The sequence below is a fragment of the Dipodomys ordii genome, unplaced genomic scaffold (assembly GCF_000151885.1).
Source record: "Dipodomys ordii isolate 6190 unplaced genomic scaffold, Dord_2.0 Scaffold127, whole genome shotgun sequence".
In the NCBI taxonomy this organism is placed as follows: Eukaryota; Metazoa; Chordata; class Mammalia; order Rodentia; family Heteromyidae; genus Dipodomys; species Dipodomys ordii.
The window spans coordinates 250733-274241 of record NW_012267343.1 but is presented as its reverse complement, the minus strand read 5'-3'; the positions used below and the strand labels follow the sequence as shown (position 1 = coordinate 274241).

The 23509-nt window shown below is 48.5% G+C and overlaps 1 protein-coding gene across 1 annotated transcript; it reads left to right on the top strand.

Annotated features, from left to right (window-relative positions):
- The first annotated feature begins 1518 nt into the window (after window positions 1–1518).
- Window positions 1519–22088, top strand: Ptgs1 (prostaglandin-endoperoxide synthase 1 (prostaglandin G/H synthase and cyclooxygenase)). The gene is made up of 11 exons (XM_013030196.1): window positions 1519–1577; window positions 1660–1749; window positions 7482–7598; window positions 7952–8092; window positions 8299–8442; window positions 11463–11644; window positions 11755–11838; window positions 13601–13847; window positions 15681–15967; window positions 19274–19421; window positions 20862–22088. The coding sequence occupies exons 1-11, from the start codon at window positions 1571–1573 to the stop codon at window positions 21215–21217; spliced, it is 1803 nt and encodes a 600-aa protein (XP_012885650.1). The 5' UTR covers window positions 1519–1570; the 3' UTR covers window positions 21218–22088.
- Window positions 22089–23509: the final 1421 nt, after the last annotated feature.

The following is a 23509-nucleotide window of genomic DNA, read 5'->3' as shown; positions in this document are numbered from 1 at the left end:
TTTTATTGCCTTCGTCCCTCATTGCCTCCATCTTGAGATCTACAAGGTGGGTTCAGAGCTTGGCCATAGCAAGAGCTCCTTTGCTGGAACTGGACCTCTCCTCGAGGCCCATCCGATGTTATTATCTTATTGACCAAATGGGACGCAGATGCCCAGAAAAGACTACAGATTTGTCCAATGCTACAACGTAGAAAACATGAGAACTGGACTCTTTTTTTTTTTTTTTAAATTCTCACGCATAAGTCACACAAGTCCAAGCGGCAGGCTTGAGGGTGAGGTGTGGTGGAGGTACCAGGTGTGGTAACTCCACTGGGCAAGGGCCAAAGGAAGGAAAGCTTGGGAACCTCCGTTCAGCAGTTGGACCCCACATTACTACCATGATCTTATCTTTTATCTTTTTTTTGGCTGAAGATGTCATTGTCTTGTATCTCCTTGCCCTGATTGGCTCCTTACGGGGAGGGGGCTGTGTCTGGGGTGGAGGGGAAGATGGAGGCTGCGATCAGCACTCTCAGGGTTTGGGTCCCTCCCTGGGTCTGCCCTGGCTTGCTCTGCTTTCCTAGGGTAGCTGGCATTTGTCCCAGTGGAGCACAGGAACAGCTCCGGGATGGGGAGTGACACCACCTGGTGTGGTTCTCACTCCCTATGCAGATGCCTGGGAATGTCTGGACTCTTCTGCCAGTCACCCCACCCCCGACTCAGGGTCCACAGGGGAAACAGAGGGAGACAACCTGGGGGGATGGAGTCCAGGAGTCTCTGTGTGGCCTTGGCCTGATCCATTAACCCCTTCTTGGCTCAGCTTCCCTAGCTGGGAAAAAGAAAAGCCAGACTTTCGGATGTTGTAAAGGCAGCAGGTGCATATGAGTCCATTTAGAGCGTCAGATCTGGTCAGCTCTTGTTCACTGAGCACCTACTGTGTACGCATCATGCATATGGCTCACTAACTCTTCCCCAAACCATTTGGGATGAGTTTTGTTATTTCTACCCACTTTATAGATGAGAATAATGAGGACCAGAGTGGACAAGCATCGTGTCCAGAGTGTGTCCCAGAGGGTAGGCTGTGGTGTCTGGATTTGAACTCAGGTGTCCTGGAATCCAGGGAGTGAAGTCTGGGCTCCCTGTGGTAGTGTGTATGCCATGCAGGAAGCCATGGACAGACCTTTCCTCCCTTGCCCTCTCAGGGCCAGTGGCTCAGACTGGCTGCTGGCAGCTTCAGTCCTGTCCCCAAGCCCTGAGCTGCCCTCTGCTTTGTACCTGGTCTCTAAGCCTGTTTCCTCTCTAGCAAAAAGAGGAGGAGGAGGAGGTGGCCGCAGCATTTCTGGCATTCTCAAAAGGTCGAGTACCTCAAAGATCTCGAGTGAAAGCCAGTCTTAGTGGTCATCATCCAATAATTAATAAAATGTCTTGGCTGCGGTGGGAGCAGAGGAAGTCAGCAGGGGGGCGGGGAGGGAGGTGACAGCTGGAGGGCGGGGCCCTGTGGGCGGGGCCCAGCCCGAGCTGGGACAGTGCAGGAGGCACCGCACAGAGCAGCAGGCCTTCACATTACGCACCCAGCAGTCGTGCCGTGCGCGCCATGAGCCGTGAGTTCGACCCTGGGGGCCTCTGCGGGGCTTCCTGGTGAAGCCTTGAACGCCAGGCTCAGCTTCTGTCTCTCCTCTGCAGGGAGCAGTCTGCCTCTCCGGTTCCCGCTGCTCCTGCTCCTGCTGCCCGCACCCCCTGTCCTGCCCGTGGATCCTGGGACGCCCACACCAGGTAGGGGGCCTCCTGGATGCCCGCCTCAGGTCCCGCACCCCTGGCTTGGTCCCATTCCCTCCTCGCCCCTGCAGCAGGCCTAGTGCTTCCCCTTTCTGCAGAGCCGGAGATGGAGGAGGGAGGTTGAGTCTGGGGGTGTGACAGTGGCCTGTTGAGGGGTGGTGGTGGTGGTGACCAGTTTGTTTCTTTCTTTGAGGGGCTAGCAGAGCCTCCTGTGTGCTGGGCCCCTGGCTGTGCAGCCAGCTTCCTCACCCAGTAACCCCTCTGTTTCCTGTGGGGAGGGGGAGGGCTTCTTTGGGAGGAAGAGGCTGGGGCTGGGGGGCTGGGAGGGATAAGCACTGAGCAGGGGCTCAGTTTCCTTTCCCCAGCCTCCCTCAGGGAGAAGATAGGAGGGAGAAATACATTCGGGGTGGGGAGGGGAGGGGGGCGCTGGGCTGTTTTACCTGAGATTCAGAGGTCACCTGTGAGGTTCCCGTGGAGGAGACAGAGGCCCGGCAGGTACAGTGACATCCTCACCTTTGTACATGGCAGAGTTAGGACTTGAACCCAGGGCTGACTGACTCCATGCACTTTAGCTACATGGTGGCCCAGAAGGCTCCCCACATTCCCTGCCTGCAGCAGGGCCTGAGCCCCTGGAGCTCCAGCAGAATGGGGAAAGCCAGGTCTCTCTGGTGCAGTTCCCATCTCCCTGCCAGCTGCATCTACCAGGTTCCAGGAAGGAATGCACTCCTCCCCCAGCCAGCCTGCCCCATTGCACGTGTGCACACACATGTGTGCTGCCGCGGCTTCCCCATGGTGGTGTGGCCCATGCCACCCACATACCTTGTGGGTATTGGGACTTGAACTCAGGTCCTTGAACTCCAGCTTTTCACTCAAGGCTGGCATGCTACCCTTGAGACACACCGCCACTTCAGACTTTTTGGGGGATAAGAATCTCTTGGATTATCTGTCTGGGCTGTTTTTGAACTACCATTTTCAGTAGCTAGGATTATAGGCACCTGGTTCCATACCTCTTTGAATTCCCCCTCTGTAGAATGGGACCCAAAAAGGCTGGATGAGTGCTTCCCCCCCCCCCAGATGTTTTGGAGACTGAAAAGAGAAGAACATTATCTTATAGTGTCTATGCAGGTTGTGACTCATAGAAAAGGTTTTGCAGAGAAGGAAGGGTGTATGTATATGCAGGAGTATATGTATGTGTGTGACTGTGTGCATTTGTGTGTGTGTGTGTGTGTGTGTGTGTGTGAGAGAGAGAGAGAGAGAGAGAGAGAGAGAGAGAGAGAGGTCCCAGGGGAGGACTGAGGGGTCCTAGGAAAGAATTTGAGTTCAGCAAAATCTGCTTTGTGAGAAGAGAAGGAAGAAGACTTCTGCATCCCACACCTAACAGTTTAACTGCTTAGCTGCTCAGAACAGCTCTGCCAGGGAGTGGTGTTAGACCCATTCAACAGGAGAGGACTTGGAGGCCCAAAGAGTGTGAATCTATCTGTCTGAGACCACACAGTGGGCTGGTGGCAGAGTGGCTGCCTCAGTGACCTGCTTTGTCAGTGCTTCAAGTGAGCTCAGCACTCCACCAAGACCACCCCACTGCCCTGGGCTCCTGAGTGCACAGGTCCTTCCCACCTGCCTTCTGTGTCCTCCCTGCTTTCCTGTGTTTCCCCTGCCTTCCTTTGTTGCTTGTATCTCTCTTGTGTGGAAGGGGATAGAATCCAGCTTGGAAGGCAAGACTTAACACTCAGGTTTATCCATCCAGCCTCTGGGTTTGGCTTGGTGCCTTCTAGCTAGCTAAGGAAAAGGCAGGACCTGGTGAGTGTGTGTGTGTGTGTGTGTGTGTGTGTGTGTGTGTGTGTGTGTGTGTGTGTTTTACCCTAAGTTTTTAAACAGAATTTTGTTTTTACCAGTCCTGGGGGGTTGAACTCAGGACCTGGGAGAAGGGAAGACAGAGAGAGAAAGAGAGAGAGAGGGGGGAGGGAGGAGGAGGGAGAGAGATTGAGGATCCATATGCTCAGTTCATCCTCTCAATCCTCTGGATTTGGCACAGGGTTTAAGGGTTAAGGCATGACCTGTGGCCAGGTGGAAGAATTTGAGGCTTGGCCGGCCTGGTGGTACCTGACCCGAGGCGGTCTACAGGCTTCATGTTGGGGTCAGGGCCCCAAGCCTGGCCACCTTGGCCTGTTTCCTCTTTGGCTGCTAGACTCCTGGAGCTTCTCTAAATATTATTCTTAGGGGATTTGTTGCAGCCTCTTCTCTTGTGCCTGCTGCCTACGCACTCTGGAAGATGTGGCGCACTTCAACGGGCCTGTGCCCTGCCGCCGCTAAGCCCTTGCAAACTCCAACTCCTGGGCTGGGAGACTTTTCTTACCCAAATCCTTGGGAAGTATCTGGGCCAGGCAGACCTGGATAGCGGGAATGCGTGGGAACAGGGACCGTATGCTTGGCTATCATGTCTGTGTACGGCACAGGCAGTGTGGGTGTCAATCATCCTACTTAGGGGGCCTTGGGGCACTTAATACAAACAAGTTGTAGACTTTTCTTGTGAGGGGTGGGTCAGTCTCTTCCTTTGAGCCAACCCACTCCATCCTCTAGGATGACAAAACAAGGTCCTGAGGCCAGAAGAGACTGGCTCAGGGACACATAGCCAGTGGGAGCAGCCACTTTGGAATTCTTTCTTGGGTACTTAACTTGGTTTCTGGCCTGTGCTGAGTGTGACCCACTCAAAGTGAATTAAATCGTGTCTGCACCTCCCAGCTCTCTTTCCTGAGGGCTTATTATTTCCTCAAGAAAGATGGGTGATCTCAGCAGAGGGTGGAGGATCCTCGTAGAATTAACTGGGTTGGCACCAGAGCATGCGGGATTGAAGTCAGAATGAAGGAGGATCTTCCTGTATGCATAGTTTCTAGGAGTCAGGGGTTGTGGTAAGGCAGAGCAGTGTCTAGGTCCAAGTTTCAGTCCTACTGTCATTCATTCAGCATTTTCAATATCTTCTCTGAAGGAACAGTGAAAGTTAACCCTGGGAAGGACATTTCCAGCCTTTAGATCTATGTGCCTCACCTTTCCCATCCCTCCCCCAAATCTAGGCCTGGAGATCTCCTGGGGGAGGAAGATGGGGTGGGGGGGATAGGGGTGGGAGGAAGAAAGGGGTTCACGTTTTAGCTTTGCAACCTCTTAGCTGAAGGGCTTGGGCAAGTCTCTTGCCTTCTCAGGAGCTGGAGCTCCTCTCGCCCCTTCTAGGGAGTGCTGGGGTGGGGGTGGGGGAGCCATGGAGATCTGCTACAGCTCTGCTACCCAGCCCCCCCCCCCCCAAGCAGCTCAGACCTCTGTCAAGCAGCACCCTGAGGGCAGCTGGTGTTTATGGAAAGATTGTAGGGGAGGAGGGAGGGGGGCTTGGGCGAGAAGGAGGGGGAGAGGAGGAGAGGGGGCGGGGCCTGGTGTGGGCAGCAGCTTGTGGCTCTCTGTTGGCTGGAGCAGACCTGGGGACTGCAGCGGGAGGCCTTGAAGCTAGTCTGGGAGGGGGCAGGCTGCTCTCCTGCCAAGCTGGGAGTGGCCAGTCTCCTCACATCATTTTAATTAATTCCATAGACATTTGCTAAACTCTGGCCACCACATGGCTCCCTGGGTGTCTGGGGCGCCATCAGGACTTGGGCAGATCCCAGGCTGGGTGCCTGCTGGGGGCAGGAGAGTGTCTGCAGAATTCTCTCTCTCTCTCTCTCATAGAGGCAAGCAGGGGGAGAGTGAGAAGCAAGGGGAGAGCAAGAGAGGGGGAGGAGAGTTGGGAGGGTTGGTGGGTTGGAAGGAGGGATGGAGCCAAGCTTTGGCCTTTGAGGTAGAGGGCTTCCACAGCAAGTCTGAGCTTTAGGGGCCTCTTACGTCTCCCGTGCTGTAGAATGTGGAACTGGGGCTAAGAGGAGCTCCCCTCAGTCCCTTTGTCCTCCCCCCACCCTCCAGCTCATGCTTGCCTTGTGGAAGAACTAGACCATTGGTGTCAGAGGTGGGAGCTGGCAGGTGAATTCAGATGAATGAGGATTGGTCCAGCAGGGGTGAGAGGTAGGGGGTCTCTGAGCCAGCCTAGAGGGCTGAGTCTCCTTGGCCTTTCTGTGCCAAGAAGGGAAGGCTGGGGTTTTGCCTACCAGATGTGCCTGTGGCAGCCTGATAAGGCCTTTTTTTTTTTTTCCAGTCCAGCCTTCTTCCCCTTGGCCTTCCTTTCCCTCTCACACCCACCCCAGCACGAACCGCACAGTTGCCAAGGCATAAGCAGAACTATTTGCATAATACTTAGGATTTTTGTGGCCCTAGACAGAGGGCTCTGTGGACCTCCTAGGGGGTGGGGCAGGAGGACTCAGCTGCCCAGGCTAAGCCCCCTGCTAGGAAGTGAGAACTTGGAGACTGGCGTAGGGGTGAGGACTCACCTAGAGTCATGCTGTCTGATGTCAGCACCCCCGAGATGAATGAATGTTTCATCCCTGGCTGCTCATGCCTTTCACTACCCTCTTGACCCCTCGAGCCCTCCAGCTGCACAGAAGAGTTCCTCCAAAACATTGGCTCAGAGCCCAGAAAAAGAAGTATGGTTTCAGAAGGGATTTGGACACATCTCTATAGACAGCTGGGGAAGAGACCTCTTCCTAGGAGCCAAGCATCCTGTGTGTCTACCTGACTCTGCTCTGTGTCCTTGGTTGAATCACCTCTCGTTGAACTTTGGTTTCCCGTTGCTGAGCAGGTTTGGGGGAGAGGGAGAGGCTCCTTAGGGCCTGATGATGAGCCCAGGGACTCTGACTGCCTGCAAAAGCGTTTCTGGGCAAAAGCAGCCAGTGGATGGCAGTCAGAGGAATCAGGAAGGACTTCCTTGTGCGAGTAGTCTTCCAGGAGGGAGGAGAAAAGCTATGAGGCTCATCTACCCTTTCCTAAGAGGAGATTTTCTTCTAGCCATGCTACTCTTGTTCCCTTGGTTCATGACTTTCCCTTAGGATCTTAAACCCCACTCTGATTTGGGCCAAGTCTGTGTGTCTCATGAGTGGAGGTCAAGGCAGTTGAGACATTGGAGTCCCCCCTCTTTTCTTCCTGTACCCAGAACTCTGTCTCCTGAGTTCTGGAAACTCCTTTCCCGATGCGTGATTATTAAGCTAGCTGTAGGGTACAGGCGTAAGTGAAGAGACAGGCAATTGGTCAGATAGGACCATCACTTGACTTTCTCCTTTTTCTGGCCTCTGGTTCTCCATCTCCAAAGTAGGCATCAGGATGACCTGCTCTTCACTTCCTCCTGTAGAAATGGATGGTGACCAGCCTCATTTTCCTACTGTCCAGGTGCTCAGAAACTTGGAGCTGATCGGGGAGAAGCCCTCCCCTGATCCTTGTTCTTTTTCTGAGCCCTACAGCAGAAGTGAGTGCTCCAGCCAGAGGCCTGAAGGGCTGCAGTGTCTTATCTGCCAGCCATGTCAAGCGTCAGCCTCAGGGCTAGGCATCTGGACTTTTCCCCTGCCGGCCTTTGTGGCAGCATGGAGGAAACATAGGCCCCTGGAGGCCCAGTGTGGAGGCTGGGTGCTGGGGAATTTAAGTTCAAGGCTATGGGAGCTCATGGATGGAGGCGGGGAACTCTGCAGCCCAGAGAGGGGTCACCTTGGGATTTAGGACTCAGCTGTGACTTGAGTCCTTGCCCTTGGCTCCTCCCCCCCTCCTCTTTACAGACTGCCTGGGATCAGGGCGCCATGCAGGGAAGATGTCTCATGCCTGTTTCTCACCCGCAGTGAACCCCTGTTGTTACTACCCGTGCCAGAACCAGGGTGTCTGTGTTCGCTTCGGCCTTGACGGTTACCAGTGTGACTGCACCCGCACGGGCTATTTGGGCCCCAACTGCACCATCCGTGAGCCGGATCTCCAGCCTCTCCAGCCCCTGGGCTCAGACCCCACTTCCTGTCCTCACCTCTGACCCCATGTCCCTTCTCTTTCCTGGCCTGGCTCTGGTCTCTCCCACATGAACTCTTGCTTCCGTTCACCAACAGTCCTGGCCTGTGGGCTCTGTGGCCATGCAGTACCATGTTTCCCAGTCGTCCATCATCACACCTGGCTCTGTCATGTGTCACACTTCCAATGCTCTATCCAGATCCTTGCTACCCTGTCCCCTCCTGGCCCTTGCCCCTCAGTCCCCATCTTCCTACCCTGGCTACTTCCGGTCCTCCCATGAGGGCCTACTGAGCAGCTCCCACTGCTTCTGCAGCTGAACTCTGGACCTGGATCCGGTCTTCCTTGCGGCCCAGTCCCACTTTCGTCCACTTCCTACTCACACATGGACAATGGTTCTGGGAGTTTGTCAACGCCACTTTTATCCGAGACTTTCTTATGCGCCTAGTCCTCACAGGTGGGTATGGAGGAGGACCCAGCCCTTCCCCAATCTGGCCAGTGAGACATGCTACCAGTCCTGGGGATTCTTGGTATGTGAAGTGGGTAGGGAGACTCTTCAGTGCCAGATAAAACAAACCTTAACCCCAGAGGAGGCAGGGAAAAGAGGGGTATAACTGGAAGAAATGGAAGCAATTTTGTCACCATTATTTTCTCTCTCTCCAGTGCGATCCAACCTTATCCCCAGCCCTCCCACCTATAACTTAGCACACGACTACATCAGCTGGGAGTCCTTCTCCAATGTGAGCTACTACACTCGAGTTCTGCCTTCTGTGCCCAAAGAGTGCCCCACACCCATGGGGACCAAAGGTAATGGGCATGGCATGAGCTGGCCTGGGGACCATAGGAGATGCTCAAGTGCTCTTTTCAGGAACAACAAAAGCAGACAGAGCTGGGTGCTGGTGGCTCACACCTGTAATCATAGCTACTCGGGAGGCTGAGCACTGAGGAACATGGCTCATATGGCTGACATGTCTAAAACAGATGAGAACAGGAAAGGGTAGCCACAGGTCTTAGGTCACCAAGAAAGTCAAAGAGACAGGAGGGATGGTCAACACCTGGAATTCCACAACTCAGGAGTGTGAGGCAGGAAGGTTTTGGGTTCAAGGCTAGCTTGGTTATAGAGCAAGATTCTTTCCCCCCCCCAAACAAAACCAAACAAAAAGGAAGAAAGGAACAAAGAAATAAAGAGGCAGAGGCAGAAAAGTGTTTCCATATTCCTAGGCTACTTCTTGGCTTGATCTTTGTCTACTGATGAGGGTCATTCTTCTGAGGGTAGAAGTGATTTCTAAGTTGAAATGGAGGAGATCTGGAAGGTAGGAAACAAGAAAGAAAGAAGGAAGGGAGGAAGGAAGGAAGGAAGGAATGGAGGAATGAACAGTATGCCATATATTGGTGCTCACACTGTGTTTGGTTCTTTTGTTTGTGTCCCAATCCTGGGGCTTGAACTCAGGACCTAGGTGCTGTCCTTGAGCTTTTGTGCTCATGGCTAGCACTCTACCACCTGAGCCACAGCTTCACTTCCAGCTTTTTTGCAGTGTTTAATTGGAAATAAAAGTGTCATGGTATCTTACCCATGTAATTGTAACTCCTCTGTACAGTATTCGCACAATAAAAAAATAAAAAATAAAAAAAATAAATTAAGCAAGAAAAAAAGAAATATTAAAAATGGAAAAAAAAAAGTGTCATGGACTTTCCTGCCCAGACTGGCTTTGCACTGCTATCCTCTGACCTCAGCTTCTCAAGTAGCTAGGATTATAGGCGTGAACCACTGGTTCTTTACTAAATGTACGTCCTTTTCCATGTTTCTCTGGGTAAAGTACAAAGAAGGTCATTTTTCTTCAGTTACTCAAGAACATTTGGCTTCTAGGTAGGGGGTCTTCCTCCTATGGCCTTCTTCCCAATTCAACCTTAGTTGTGCAGAAATCTGGAGGTTACTCAGTAAAAGGTCATCTGTTCAGCCAAGAGCAGAGAAAACAGACTCATCAGTCCAGCATGCTGTGGCTTCACTTCCTGCCACAAGGTGTCGCTGTTGAACATCGTTCCTGGGTAGCCCCTTGGTCCTGCTTTGGCAGATTTTGAACCTTGTGTGGATATTGATGTCTGCACAGGGTCTCCAGGGACCTGGTCTGGTGGTTCTCAATCACATGGTTAGCTACTATTGTGGTCAGTTTAGCAGAATAGCTGGGTTAAGCCAACATTGCTGAAATCAGTCCTTGTCCAATGTAAGCAAGCAGTGATGCCAGATTGTAGGGGTACAGATCATTTCCTCTAACCTTTTTCTTTGGTGAGCTTCCTTTAGGGCACTTGATATCTCTCCTTGCCAAAGGGATCCAGCTGTTCATTTCAATACAAAGACTTTCCATCGGTTGTGGACCTTATCTGAACTCTGGTAAAGGGATTCATGTAGCAGAACATAGAAAATCCTAGTGTTGGGTGCCAGCTCATCTGACATAATTGATGAAGGCCTCCCAATACTTAAAATGATAGGCATTTGCTTCCTGATGACTTATCTTTATCCCAGACATAGAGAAAACTGGCATAATTTACAAATATGTTGGCTATCTACATTTGATCACAGGCCAAATCTAGCCCATCTCCTGTTTTTATAAATAAAAGTTTTACTGGGACTCAGTTACATTTTAAAAAAATGTGTTGTCTTTGATGCTTTCCTGCAATAAAAACAAAACTGATTCAGGTGCCAGTTGCTCAAGCTTATAATCCTAGTTACCCAGGATTTGAGGATTACAGTTGGAAGCTAGCTCAGGCAGAAAAATCTGTGAGACTCTTATCCCCAATTTAACACACACACACACACACACACACACACACACACACACACACACACACACACACCATGCTAGAAGTGGAGCTGTACTTCAAGTGATAGAGTACTTATCTTGAGCAAAAAAAGCTTAGGGACAGCACAGAACCCAGGCTCTGAGTTCAAGCCTCAGAACCAACAAAACAAAACAAAAAACAGGCAAAGTTGAATAGACATGACAGAGACCACATGGTTTGCCATGGCTAAAGTATTTACTATCTGAGCTTTTTATAACGCAGGTTTGTTGATTCTTGGTTGAAAGGATTTAATTTTTCAAGATCTCTTGTTATGTTTATATCTTCTCATGCAATCTTCAGGTATAAATCCACTATATAAAAATAAGTATTATTGCCCTATTTTACGATGAAGAAACTGAGGCTCCAAGAGATGACTTAACTTTGTTCACATAGTTGGCAAGTAATTGCCAGTGGTAAATACAGCATACTTTGTTCCAGGGCAAGAGAGTCTCTTATTTCATTTTGATTTTTTTCTTTTTGATTATTTTTTTTCATGATGGAAAAGTGCAAATGTACCTATAAGTTGAAAATACAATGCACATATACTCATGTCTCAGTTTCAACCCTAACCCATGATTTACCAGTCTTAAGTCATCTCTTCCTCTCTCATCTCTTCTTCTTTTTTTTTTTTGGAAGTTTTAGCCAGGATTTATTTTAGTATAACAGGATGAAAGTAGGGAGAAATAAGAGATAGAGAGGGAATGAGGGAGAGAGAGAGAGAGAGAGAGAGAGAGAGAGAGAGAGAGAGAAAGAAAGAGAATCCTAGTGGAGTATTTTAAGGCAAATTTCAAATAGCATGTCATTTCACCTATAAATGTGGCTAGGTCTTTTCCCAGTGTGAGTGAAGGGGCTACTGTGTGGGGTAAGGCGTGTCTGAGGAGGATGTTCTGGGCTTCTTGCTTGGATTTTCTCAGTGAGCCCTGACATCTCCAAGACAGGGATAGTCAGATGAGAGCCAGGTAGCAACCACTCTTTACCTCCTCAACCAGGAAAGAAGCAGCTACCAGATGCCCAGCTCCTTGGCCGTCAGTTTCTGCTCAGGAGAAAGTTCATCCCCGATCCCCAAGGCACCAACCTCATGTTTGCCTTCTTCGCACAACACTTCACGCATCAGTTCTTCAAAACATCTGGCAAGATGGGTCCTGGCTTCACCAAGGCCTTGGGCCATGGGGTGAGCACTTAGGAAGAATGCAGAACTGCTCTACACCTGACATAGCACGTATAGATCATTGTCAGAAGCTTAGAGCCCAGGAGACGTATTGGTCCTGTCTCTCTCCTCAGGTAGATCTTGGCCATATTTACGGAGACAATCTGGAACGACAGTACCAACTGAGGCTCTTTAAGGACGGGAAACTCAAGTACCAGGTAGTGCTGGGCCTGGGGATGGGATGGTGGGAAGGATCTCCCTTGGTCTCCTTGCCAAAGGCTGCCTAGGTGGTTTGGGGCTGGATCGTGTCCTGGAGAAAGTCAGTCTTAGAAGTTGAAGATCTGTGCCAAGAGGAGAGACAGTAAACACTGGGGAGCAAATATGATCACCTCCTGGGAGGTGGACTTGGAGCTGCTGTCATTCATATTGTTTTTTTTTATCATGTTGACTGGGTACCATGTTGTGCCTTACCTGAGGGATTGAGCGGGGACCATCCTAGTTATGAGCCCTGCCCCCCAAAGGACCACAGCCATAGAATATATCTAGGATATGGTGCCAGGGCTTTTTGTCTATACCAGCATTAACTTAGGTGACACACACACACATATAATTCAAATTTTCTAGAGGTCACATTAAAAAAAGATAAAAAGAAACAGGCCTCATGGGTTTTCATAAATGTGTTTTACTTGCTACAATAGTATCTCCATTTCAACATGTACTTACTACAAAAATAAAACGTTTCACATTTTTTCTATTCTAAATCTTTGAAACTTTATGTGCATTTATGCTTGCAGAATGGTACAATTTGGATGCTAAGTTTCCAATGGAGATACCTGATCTCTTGATCGGCACTTAGAGCTTTGTAACCTTTACAGTTGAATGAGTAGATGCACATTCCCAAGTTTGCTGGAGAATCAGTTTTTTTTTCTTTTCCCAGTTCTGGTCTTGGGGCCTGGGCACTGTCCCTTAGCTTTTTTTTTTTTCCTCAAGGCTAGTGCTCTACTATTTGAGTCACACCTTCTCTTCTAGCATTTTGGCGTTTAATTGGAGATAAGAATCTCGTAGACTTTCCTGACCAGGCTAGCTTCCATCCTCAGAGCTCAGCCTTCTGAGCAGCTAAGATGACAGGCTCTGAGCCTCTGGGATCCAACTGCAATATCAGTTTTAAAATACTAATGGTAATCAAGTAAAATCGAAATAAAGTAAATTAAAATTTTCACACTAGCCAGATTTCTAGTGTTCAATAGATATAGGTGACTACTGGCTATCAGAATGGATTGTGCAAATCTTAGCAAATGAAAGAAAAAAAATCAGTGCTACATCTTTGGGGCTAAGGTCAGTGCTTGGCATACAGTAGTTCTTTAGTGAATAAGTAGTTAATGAATAAATTAATGAATGAAGATGTTGCTATAGAATTAGTGACATCTACCCCTGGTGAGAAGACGTGGGGGCTGCTGAGTAGCTGGAGGCTGGGCCTACCTGGAATCTCATGAGAGGAGAGGAGTAGAGAGGTCAGTAAGGGCAGAGAAGGGCTTTCCAGGCAGTGGGGTCAGCATGTGCAAAGGCCCAGAGGCACACACACACAACAGCCTGGCTAAGTTGGAGGGAGCATAAAGACTGGGAGGGATGGGAACTGAGCTGGCATGGAGGGTAAAAATGACTGTGGATGAGGGGGGATGCATCTGGAGGAGGTGTGTCAGGGACTGGGAGAATTTCAAGGGGATGCATGAGGTTATAGGTCAATGTAGCTTCGTTCCAAAGAAGGATCACACGAGCTATGGTGTGGAGAATGGTTTGTCTGGGCACAAGAGAGCGGAAGAGGAGGGTGGGTTGGACGAGGACACAGAAGTAGTAGAGACAGAGAGCTCTGGGTGGGTGCATGAGGAGGGTAGAATCCCGCAGCAGGGAGGCGTCGGTTTCGGCAGCTGTGGGTGCCCCCCCACCCCACCCCCAGGTTGGCAGGCGGCCCCCATCCCACAGGTCCTGAACGGGGAGATGTACCCGCCATCGGTGGAAGAGGCGCGGGTCGTGATGCATTACCCGAGGGGCGTCCCGCCCCGAAGCCAGATGGCTGTGGGCCAGGAGGTGTTCGGGCTGCTGCCGGGCCTCATGCTGTACGCCACGATCTGGCTGCGGGAGCACAACCGCGTGTGCGAGCTGCTGAAGGCGGAGCACCCGACCTGGGACGACGAGCAGCTCTTCCAGACCGCGCGCCTCGTGCTCATAGGTGAGGCTGGGCGCAGAAGCCCTGCCCGGGGCTGCCCTGGATGGTCTGAGGAGGAGGGCGGGGGAGGGGGGTGGCTTCCAACGCTGGGAATCCACTGGATGACCCCCCTCCCTCCTCCCCTGCCCCCCCATCTGTCCTTTGGGGTGATGGCTGGCTGGATCTGTGGAGCTGGTGCTGGAGAAAGGGACCTAGCACACAGCATGCTGTCAGGAAACACGCGTCTGTAACCATGTGTGATCCACTGCCCCATGCCTCAGTTTCCCCTCCTTTTCTGTACTCAGATATATGCCTCTGAGACAAGCCGGGCACATACAGGGTTCAAACTTCAGCTTGTCCAGTCTGGAGGAAGCTTCCGGTGTCCTGCGCTGCCTAGCATCTGCTTTTCTGGCTTTTGGTAGCTGCTAGGTGACTCAGGGACAGGATATTTTTATGTCTACAACCCCAAATGTCAAATGGTTTCCTGCCTACGAGCTTGGCCTCTGCCATCCCTGTCCAGACCAATTTCTGTCTGAGTCACCCCTTTTCTCTGTCCCCCCTCCCCCACCACTTCTGGGCACCACTGGGCATGGCTGGTCTCAATTATGTGCTGAATTACTACAGCCTGGAGGAACCTGGAATAAGAATAGCTCAAAGAGGAAAGAAGAACTGGTTTTGGTTCAGAAAGGGCAAGTCTATGGCTGGAGGTTACCCAGCACATTGACTGTAGATGAAGCTGTGACGAAAGGCAGGAGCCCTGGGGCACTGCACAGCTTTTACCTCCTTTAACTTCCCATAGCTTTCTGAATTGGATAGGAATGCCCTTGTGAAAAGCTTAGTGGCACCTGCCTGTCATCCCTGCACCTGAGAGGCCAGGGCAGATGTCAGACTAGGTTATAGAATGAGTCCAACAGAATGTATGCCTTTGTGTCTTCTTCACATGACCCAGTGAATACTGTTGCACACGTGTGTGTATATGTGTATATATATATGTGTGTGCGTGTATATATATATATATATATGTGTATACACACATACACACACAGAAGACTCCTTGTGCAGATCAGAAAAGTGAGCTTTGGAGAGATGAAGAAACTTGGCTTAAGCTCATAGAGCTACAAATGGCAAAACCAAGATTCGGATGTCTGATTCCAAATTCTGTGGCTCTGTGTCAGTCTACTAAAAGTCAATTTATCTCATGACTAACTGGCCCAAACATCAATTCCCTTTTAATCTCTAAGTGGTCTTTTTAATCTCAGGATGGAATATTCATTTTGCTGGCTTCGGAGCAGGCAGAGGGAGACTGCATAAGAATTCCGATATCAGAACAGATGAGCTATAAAGGATTTTAGCTGTGTGTAGGGCTAAATCTACCTTCTGCCTTAGGTCTTGCCTATAGCAGTTGACAGAGTGGTCTCTTTGAAGTCCCTTGCTTCATTGAGGGGTTTCTTCATGAGCCAGCTCCCAACTTTTCTAGCTTTTGGGGTTTCTGTAGCCTCTTAATGGGCTCAGTGGTCGCATCGAGTTAGATGCATTCTTTGTGATATTAGGGATTGAACCCAGGGCTTCCGCACACCCTTGGCTGTCTCATTTGCATATTATACTTAGCTGGGTCTACAACCTCCCATTGCATTGTGGGAGTTGTGGTGATCTTGTCTAGGGGTGGAATAAAATCTGAGAAAGTTCTGTTTTCCCATCCCATTATGAGAGGAAGGGCAGGCAAGTGGCCACATATTGTTAACCATACCAACGAAAAGGAGACTTTTCATGAGCTGGCCTGCTTTCTCCAAGCCTCGTGTCTATATCACTGTGCTCTGCTGATCTCATTTCTAAACCAACCCCTCTCCCCCTGGGCAGGTGAGACCATCAAGATCGTCATTGAGGAGTATGTGCAGCAGTTGAGTGGCTACTTCCTGCAGCTCAAGTTTGACCCGGAACTGCTCTTCAGAGCCCAGTTCCAGTACCGCAACCGAATCGCCATGGAATTTAACCATCTGTACCACTGGCACCCGCTCATGCCTGACTCCTTCAAGGTGGGCCAGCAGGAGTATAGCTATGAGCAGTTCTTGTTCAACACCTCCATGCTGGTGGATTATGGGGTTGAGGCCCTGGTGGATGCCTTTTCTCGCCAGAGTGCTGGCCGGGTAAGTCTCAGTCGGGTGAGGGTGAGGGTAGTCAGGCCTTGGGCTCCAATAGACCTGGTTAAAATCCCAGTTTCCTTGTCTGTAAAATGGGTATAGCGTCTCTATAGGGGAGCTGTTTTTGTCTGTCGTGGGGTTTGAACTCAGGGCCTGTGTGCTGTCCCTGAGGTCTTCTGCTCAAGGCTAGCTTTCCACCACTTGAGCCACAGCTCCACTTCCAGAATTTTGGTAGTTAATTGGAAATGAGAGTCTCATAGACTTTGCTTCCTGTAGTGCCCAAGTCGCAGGACCCCCACCAAGAAGACCACTGAGAGTCAGACGTTCTGAAATGCAAAAGCAAGGTTTTATTTAGATGGGCTGCAGCTCGGGCCTTGTCCTACACTCCGGTACAGCGGAGCCTAGGAGGAGAGCCCCGAGCTAAAGTTTACAGGGCTTATAAAGGCAAACAACCAGGTGTTTGATTACCACCAAGTGCTGCTCTGCTAGCTGAGATAATTGGTGGTCTAGGTTTGCTCACAGGATTTGCTTATCTTAGGTTTAACCTTTCAGTTTAAACAAGCAACAAATGGTCACTGCCTCAAAAAATGGAGTTAACCCTTCACTTCCCAGGCTGGGCTTCAAACCATGATCCTTAGATCTCAGCCTCCTGAGTAGCTAGGATTACAGGTGTAAGCCATCAGTGACTAGCCTAAAAATGACACTTTGATATATAGAGAGAGGATGCCTGAATAAAATGGTCATTGGTGACCATTTCAGCAGGTTTGAATATGTTTTCATAATAAAAATAAAAAAATTAGCTAATGCTTAGGACAGTCTAATGAGTTAGATATTTTTACCATATCCCCAGATGACATATAACTTTGCAAGCTGTCTATAAACATTGTCAGCAAATATCAAAGACCTTAAAATATTTGCATTCTTAATCTAGACCTTTGTGAATTGCTTCATGACCATTCACTATGATATGATGTTATCACAATATTTTTATGATACTGGACCCAGCCCTCCTCAAGCTGCACAAAATCCATAGATAATAAAAAGTCCCTTAAATACAATGAAGTTTTGCATTGAACCCATAAACATCCTCCTTATACGTTGGATCATCTCTGTAGAACACTGCATTGCTCATTACAAAGTGAAGACAAGGAAAAAGAAGTTAACCAGAGTATAAGAAGTTACAGCATGGGCTTTCCCTGATGAACATCATGTACCTTGGAACCAATTTTGAGACAGCTGCTTTGCTTCCCTTATCTTTTATTCCAACATATGAGGTGGATGTTCTTGACTTCTTCTATACATAGGACAGAACTCATATTTAGCTCAGGTAACTGCCCAAGGTCCTTGCGTTTGTTTGCTATGGGTTGTCCTAATGAAGTACCACACAGGGGATGGCCGAGAACCACAGAAATTATTTATCCTTTCATTGTTCTGGACACAGGAAATCTGAAAGCAAGATGTCATCAGTGTTGTGTTCTCTCTGAAAGCACTTAGGAGAATCTGTTCCATATCTTTCCTTTAGTGTTTGCTGTTGGTGGACAGTCCTGGATGTTCCTTTGCTTGTGGATTTATCACTCTGACCTCTGTTGCCCTTCATCCTGGGTTCTCTGTGTCCTCTTAGAAGGGTAAAGGTTAGGACACACCTTCCTCAAGGATGACCTAATCTGTACTTGAGTCCATGGTGAAGGTTGTAGTAGTTAACCCCTTATTCATGGTGGACTCATTCTAAGATACCCAGTGGATGGTGGAAATTGCCAACAGTATTGAACCCTATAGACTACATATTTTTTTATTGTGCCCATTCTGGGGCTTGAACACTGAGCTCTTTTGCTCAAGGCTAGTGCTTTGCCACTTGAGCCACTTCCAGATTTTTGGTAGTTAATTGGAGACAAGTGTCTCACAGACTTTCCTACCCAGGCTGGGCTTTGAAAAACCTCAATCATCAGATCTCAGCCTCCTGACTAGGTAAGATTACAGGTATGAGCCACAGGTGCCCGGCTCAAAATATCTTATTGTACTATACATATTCTTCTTGGGAAGATGTGAGATGACCAATACATACATGATGGGGTAGAATGAGAAGAATGGGACATATGGGAGGTAGGGTTAGTTATCACATAGGATTACTAAGATATAAGAACTATCACATCACGATGGTTGATCTGTTAACCAAGACAGCTAGCCACATGACTGACAGGCAGGTAGCTCAGCCATTGTGGATCTTCTGGACAAAAGGATGGTTTACATTCTGGGCAGCATCGAATGTGACTGCACTAGATTTCACCATGCTACTAGAAAAGCACATCATTAAAACCGTATGAGTTGTTTATTTTGGGAATTTTCCATTAAATCTTGTACCGTAGTTTCTGTGTGAGTAATTGAAACTACAGAAAGGGAATTCTCCCCTTCCCTCAAAAAGGGAACTATAGCATTTCTAAATTACTATAGGTTGGGACTTCAGTGTAACTTTTTGGAGGACACAATTCAATACACACAGCCGTGTTAATGGGCATTGGCACCAGCTTCTGCTTGCTTTGTTCAAAGTTTGTTTTGTTCCAGGTCATGTTTCATTCCAGTATGTTTGTTATTTCCTGCTCCCAACACCCAGTTATACATGTTCTATTGAAACAGAACTCTCTCTGCTTCTGAAGCATTGGCATCCTTTCATCACAAGAAATAGAACTTTCTCTAGAGCAATGCCTCTCAACTACTCCTAATCAGAATCATTTTCCAGCACCCTTCTTTATCTCATCAGAACATCTGGGCTTTGATCATATTTTCTCTGCCTTCATTAGGAATAGCAGTAGCCTTTGGTGTGATGCAAAGGACTAGGGAACAGCCTTTGAGCAACTAGAGCAGTCCTCCTGGCCCATCCACACTTCTGCTTTGAGTAAGCTGAGACTCTGCAATGGCCCTGGGACAGATTTTGATGCAACAGACTGAGGGCCAACCTTTCCCCCTCCCCCCATCATGGCTGCTAGGTTCTGTGTCCTGGACTTGAAGTATTTATTTCATTTTATTTATTTTATTCATTTTTTTGTTGGTCATGGGGCCTGAACTCTGGGCCTGGACGCTGTCCCTCAGCTCTTCAGCTCAAGGTTAGCGCTCTACCACTTGAGCTACAGCACCACTTCCTGCTTTTTCTGCTTATGTGGTGCTGAGGAATCGAACCCAGGGCCTCATGCATGCAAGGCAAGCGTTCTACCACTGAGCCACCTTCCCAGCCCCTTGAAGTATTTCTTGAAGGACCTGGGGGCTCCAGAACAGTTTGACCTGGCCCTCAGATTCATAGCTGTGCTCATCTCTTGCCAGATTGGTGGAGGCAGAAACATAGACCACCACGTTCTGCACGTGGCCATTGATGTCATCAAAGAAGGGCGAGAGATGCGCATGCAGCCCTTCAATGAGTACCGCAAGAGGTTTGGCATGAAGCCCTACACGTCTTTCCAGGAACTCACAGGTGGGCAACTGCTTCTTGAACATAGTCCCAGCCCTGGAGGGACTCACAGAAAAGTGAGGGAGATAATAAGGAAATAGACCAGGACAATACCAGTAGCCATCACTGTGACCACAGGAATGATAAAGGTGGTACATAACCCCAATGTGGGGAGAGAAGGTAACTTTTTGGCTGTGTTTGAATGATAAGTAGGAATTTCCCAGTTGGAGAATAGAGGGAGGAACAGTTTTGAGTAGGGCAAGGGGCAGTACAGAGTCACAGAGATCAAAAAGTCTGTGACCATTTGAGAGAACTCTGGTAGAGGTGGCTGTAGTAAGGAGCCTAGATGGGGAGAGCTTGAGAGCAAAGTGTAGAATCTTGGATTCCATGACAAAGGTTTCAGATTCTATTTTACCTAGTTGTCCCTAGATATTTATTGATGGGCCTATTGTGTATGAATTGTGTCAGAAGCTGATTAAAATATCAGATCTAGCAGGGCTATAGATCTGTGGTAGAGTGTAGGTTTAGCACATGCAAGACCTTGAATTCAATCTCCTCCACCAAACCAACCCTCAAACCAAACCAGAAACCAAATACCCCTTGAAATCTTGTGATTTAGCAGGTCTTTGTAGGGTTCAAGTGTCTGTGTGTGTGTGTGTGTGTGTGTGTGTGTGTGTATGTGTGCATGCACGTGTGCACATACACACACACACACACACACCACTTCTGTGGTCCCCAGATTTTGATCAGCCAAAGTGTAACCCTGTTAGTTACAGATAATGAGGCCACGGAAGCAGGGCGTGGCCTGCATGGTTGCCCATGGAACGGTAGAACATGGGTTTAGGGAAGCATAAAGGGAAGCTCTATGTTGATCTCTCTTTGATCACGCTCATGTGGGTCTCACAGGATGGAGGGGAGCCTGAGATCAGTCGGTTTCCAAGATCTAGGGACAGTAATATTTGTCGTTTTTTTCATCTCCTATAACAAATGGTGTAGAGGGGAGAAAGACCGCTGTCACTGCCATCTGGGGGCAAATTCTATTATATCTTTAGGCTCTAGTATGAAAATGGGGCTTAGATCAAGATAAAGCCTTGAAATCTGCCTGTGAATGAAGCAAGCTAGGAAGTAGAGCCTCCTTCCTGTTAGAATGACCAGATGAATTATCCTCAGAGACGTGGGATGGATGAGCTTCTTGTGGTCACAAGCTGTTGACTGGTAGATCTAGACCTCTGGGCTCTTTCTTTGTAGTGGATTCTTTCCTTAACAGCCAGTCTAGGATGGGGGTTGATCTGTGCTTGCCGGACCCTTTTTGCCAACACTAGCAAGGCTAGGTTTTAGGGCATTTGTCCAGTTGCTCAGATTATTCTTCTGGAATTTCTTTGATTCCCAGACAAAAGTGTGCCTAGATTCCCACTCAGATCCTAAGGCTACCAAGCCTCTGACCATAGCTTCTTCCACTTGCAGGAGAGGAGGAGATGGCTGCTGAGTTGGAAGAGTTATACGGAGACATTGATGCCTTGGAATTCTACCCCGGGCTGCTTCTTGAAAAGTGTCAGCCCAACTCCATCTTTGGGGAGAGTATGATAGAGATCGGAGCTCCTTTTTCCCTCAAGGGTCTTTTAGGGAACCCCATCTGTTCTCCAGAGTACTGGAAGCCAAGCACATTTGGTGGTGAGGTGGGCTTCAACCTCGTCAACACGGCCACCCTGAAGAAGTTGGTCTGCCTCAACACTAAGACCTGTCCCTATGTTTCCTTCCACGTGCCATACTCCAGTCAGGATGATGAGCCTGCTATAGAGCGACCATCTACAGAGCTCTGAGGGGCAGGAACATAGCCTTCTAGAGGGCGGGGCTTTGTGAATGCCATTCCAGAATGCGGAGGCCAGCGCCAATGATCTTAAATGCTGGCATTGTGAGGAGTTGGGTTGACATTTAGAGTTTGGGGATGTTCTTGCTAAATTCACTGGTCACCCCTACCCAGTGTTAGGAGTTGGTCTCATTTGGGCCTCCAGAACTCTGGGCTCCTTCCTGTTCCTTGACAATCTGGAACATCAGGTTCCTGATTGGTTTGAAATATAGGCATTCTAGAATGTAGAGCTCCCAACGAGCCCTTCTAGAAAGCTAAAGGGTTCCAATTTTGCAGTCTAGAATCTGAGTGGCCCTCCAGAATTGTTGGCTCATTAAGGATCCAGAATGTCATGTTCCTGACTGATGATGCAGAACTGAAGCCGATTGGCTGGGTCAGTTCTCACTTAAAATATTGATTTATTTTCCTGTTCAGTGAGAAACACACAGAGTAGGAGAACCCAGTTGCCAACAAGACTTCATTGCCCGAATTTATGCCCAAATGGAGGGGGCAAAGAAGAAATATTCTTCCCCCACTTAGACCCTGGTCTAAGGATGTAGAGAAAATAGGTGGTTTTTCTATGCCATTGGCTGGACGCTACCAGGACTCTGGCCTTAGCCAAGTCTTTACATGTGGCAGCTGTTTCTCATGAAGCTAATAAAGTTCTCTTTCTGAAGTTGTCGGCTATCTATGTCTTTTGGTCTCACCCTCATATGGAGCCATAGCACCCATATTCCTTTTTCCTTTCCACAATACTGGAGACTCAGCATGAGTTCTTTATTTATTTACTTACTTTGTGGAGATTCCTGAGACCCAATCTTGTGTATGTCCTTCACCTGGTGTGCTTCATTTGCCCCCCCCCCCATAGGCCAGCTTTATCCAATATACTCCTCTTCTAAAATACTCAACTGCCAGGCACTGGTGGCTCACACCTGTAATCCTAGCTACTCAGGAGCTGAGATCTGAGGATCGCAGGTCAAAGCCAGCCCGGGCAGGAAAGTCTGTGAGATTTTATCTCCAATTAACCACCAGAAATCCACAAGTGGTGCTGTGGCTTAAGTGGTAGAATGTTTGCTTTGAGCTGAAGGGCTCAGGGACAGAGCCCAGGCCCAGAGTTCAAGCCCCATGGCCAACCATCAAACAAAAAATACTCACCTGTCCAGTTTTGGAAATATAACATCTAGTTCCTGCCAGATGATGAAAAAATGCCCCTCTCTTATCAAGAAGACCAAAGACAAGGAGAACCTGGAGAGGGGAGCATTGCCATGTACCAATTTTGCACAAGGAATGCTCAGTTATTTTCACACCAGCAGCATGAAGTGGGTGTCTTAATCCTTGCCTCAAAACTAAGGAAGCCAAAGAGCAGTCACAGGGACACATCTGCCCCATAGGTGCCCCAGCCAGACTTGGAATGAAGCCCTGGATGAGTCTAGAGCTGTGTTCTTACTCCTGCATTGAACCAGGGGCAGGTCTGATCTTGCCTGATTGGCCCAAGCCAGAAGACAAAGGTGTAGGCACCTCTTTACATACTGGCTATTCATTCATTGAGAAATGTTAGTTTTATTTTTATTATTTTTTTCTTTCATTCTGTTTTTTTTATTGTGAAAATACTGTATAGAGGGGTTACAATTACATGGGCAAGATAATGAGTACATTTCTTATCAAGCATTGTAGCCTCCTCCTTTGTTTCCCCTTCCCATCCCTTCCCATCCTCCTCCCATCCCCCTACCCAACCCTCCCCCCCCAAAGTTGTAAAGTTGGTTTTTCGACATAACGACTTGTACATCTCATTGTTGCAATGGGTCCACCTGTATCCCTATTTAAACGATTTGTTTTTCCCTTCCCCTCCACAAATTATACTGACATCAAGTACAGTGAAAGCAGGGGTTATACCGTGGGGGAGGGACATACAAAGCAACAAAGAAATAATCTTCCAAATGTGTTAGAAACAATCACATGAAAGAAAAACATTTGAATATATATCTTAGGGTTCATTTCCCTAACATCAAGTTATCTGACCTTTTCTGCTCGACTCAGACATATACTAGTTATTGCAAATTAGGGAAACCATGGGACCTATGTTTCTTTGGGCCTGACTTACTTTACTTAATATAATTTTTTTCCAGTTCTTTCCATTTCCTAACAAATAGGGCAATATCATTGTTTCTGAGAAATGTTTATTTTATGAAGTGCTTTCTGTATGCTGGTTACTGCAATAGGCTTAGGTTATAGCCATATGATCAATGTGGATCAGTGAGGCTTCTGC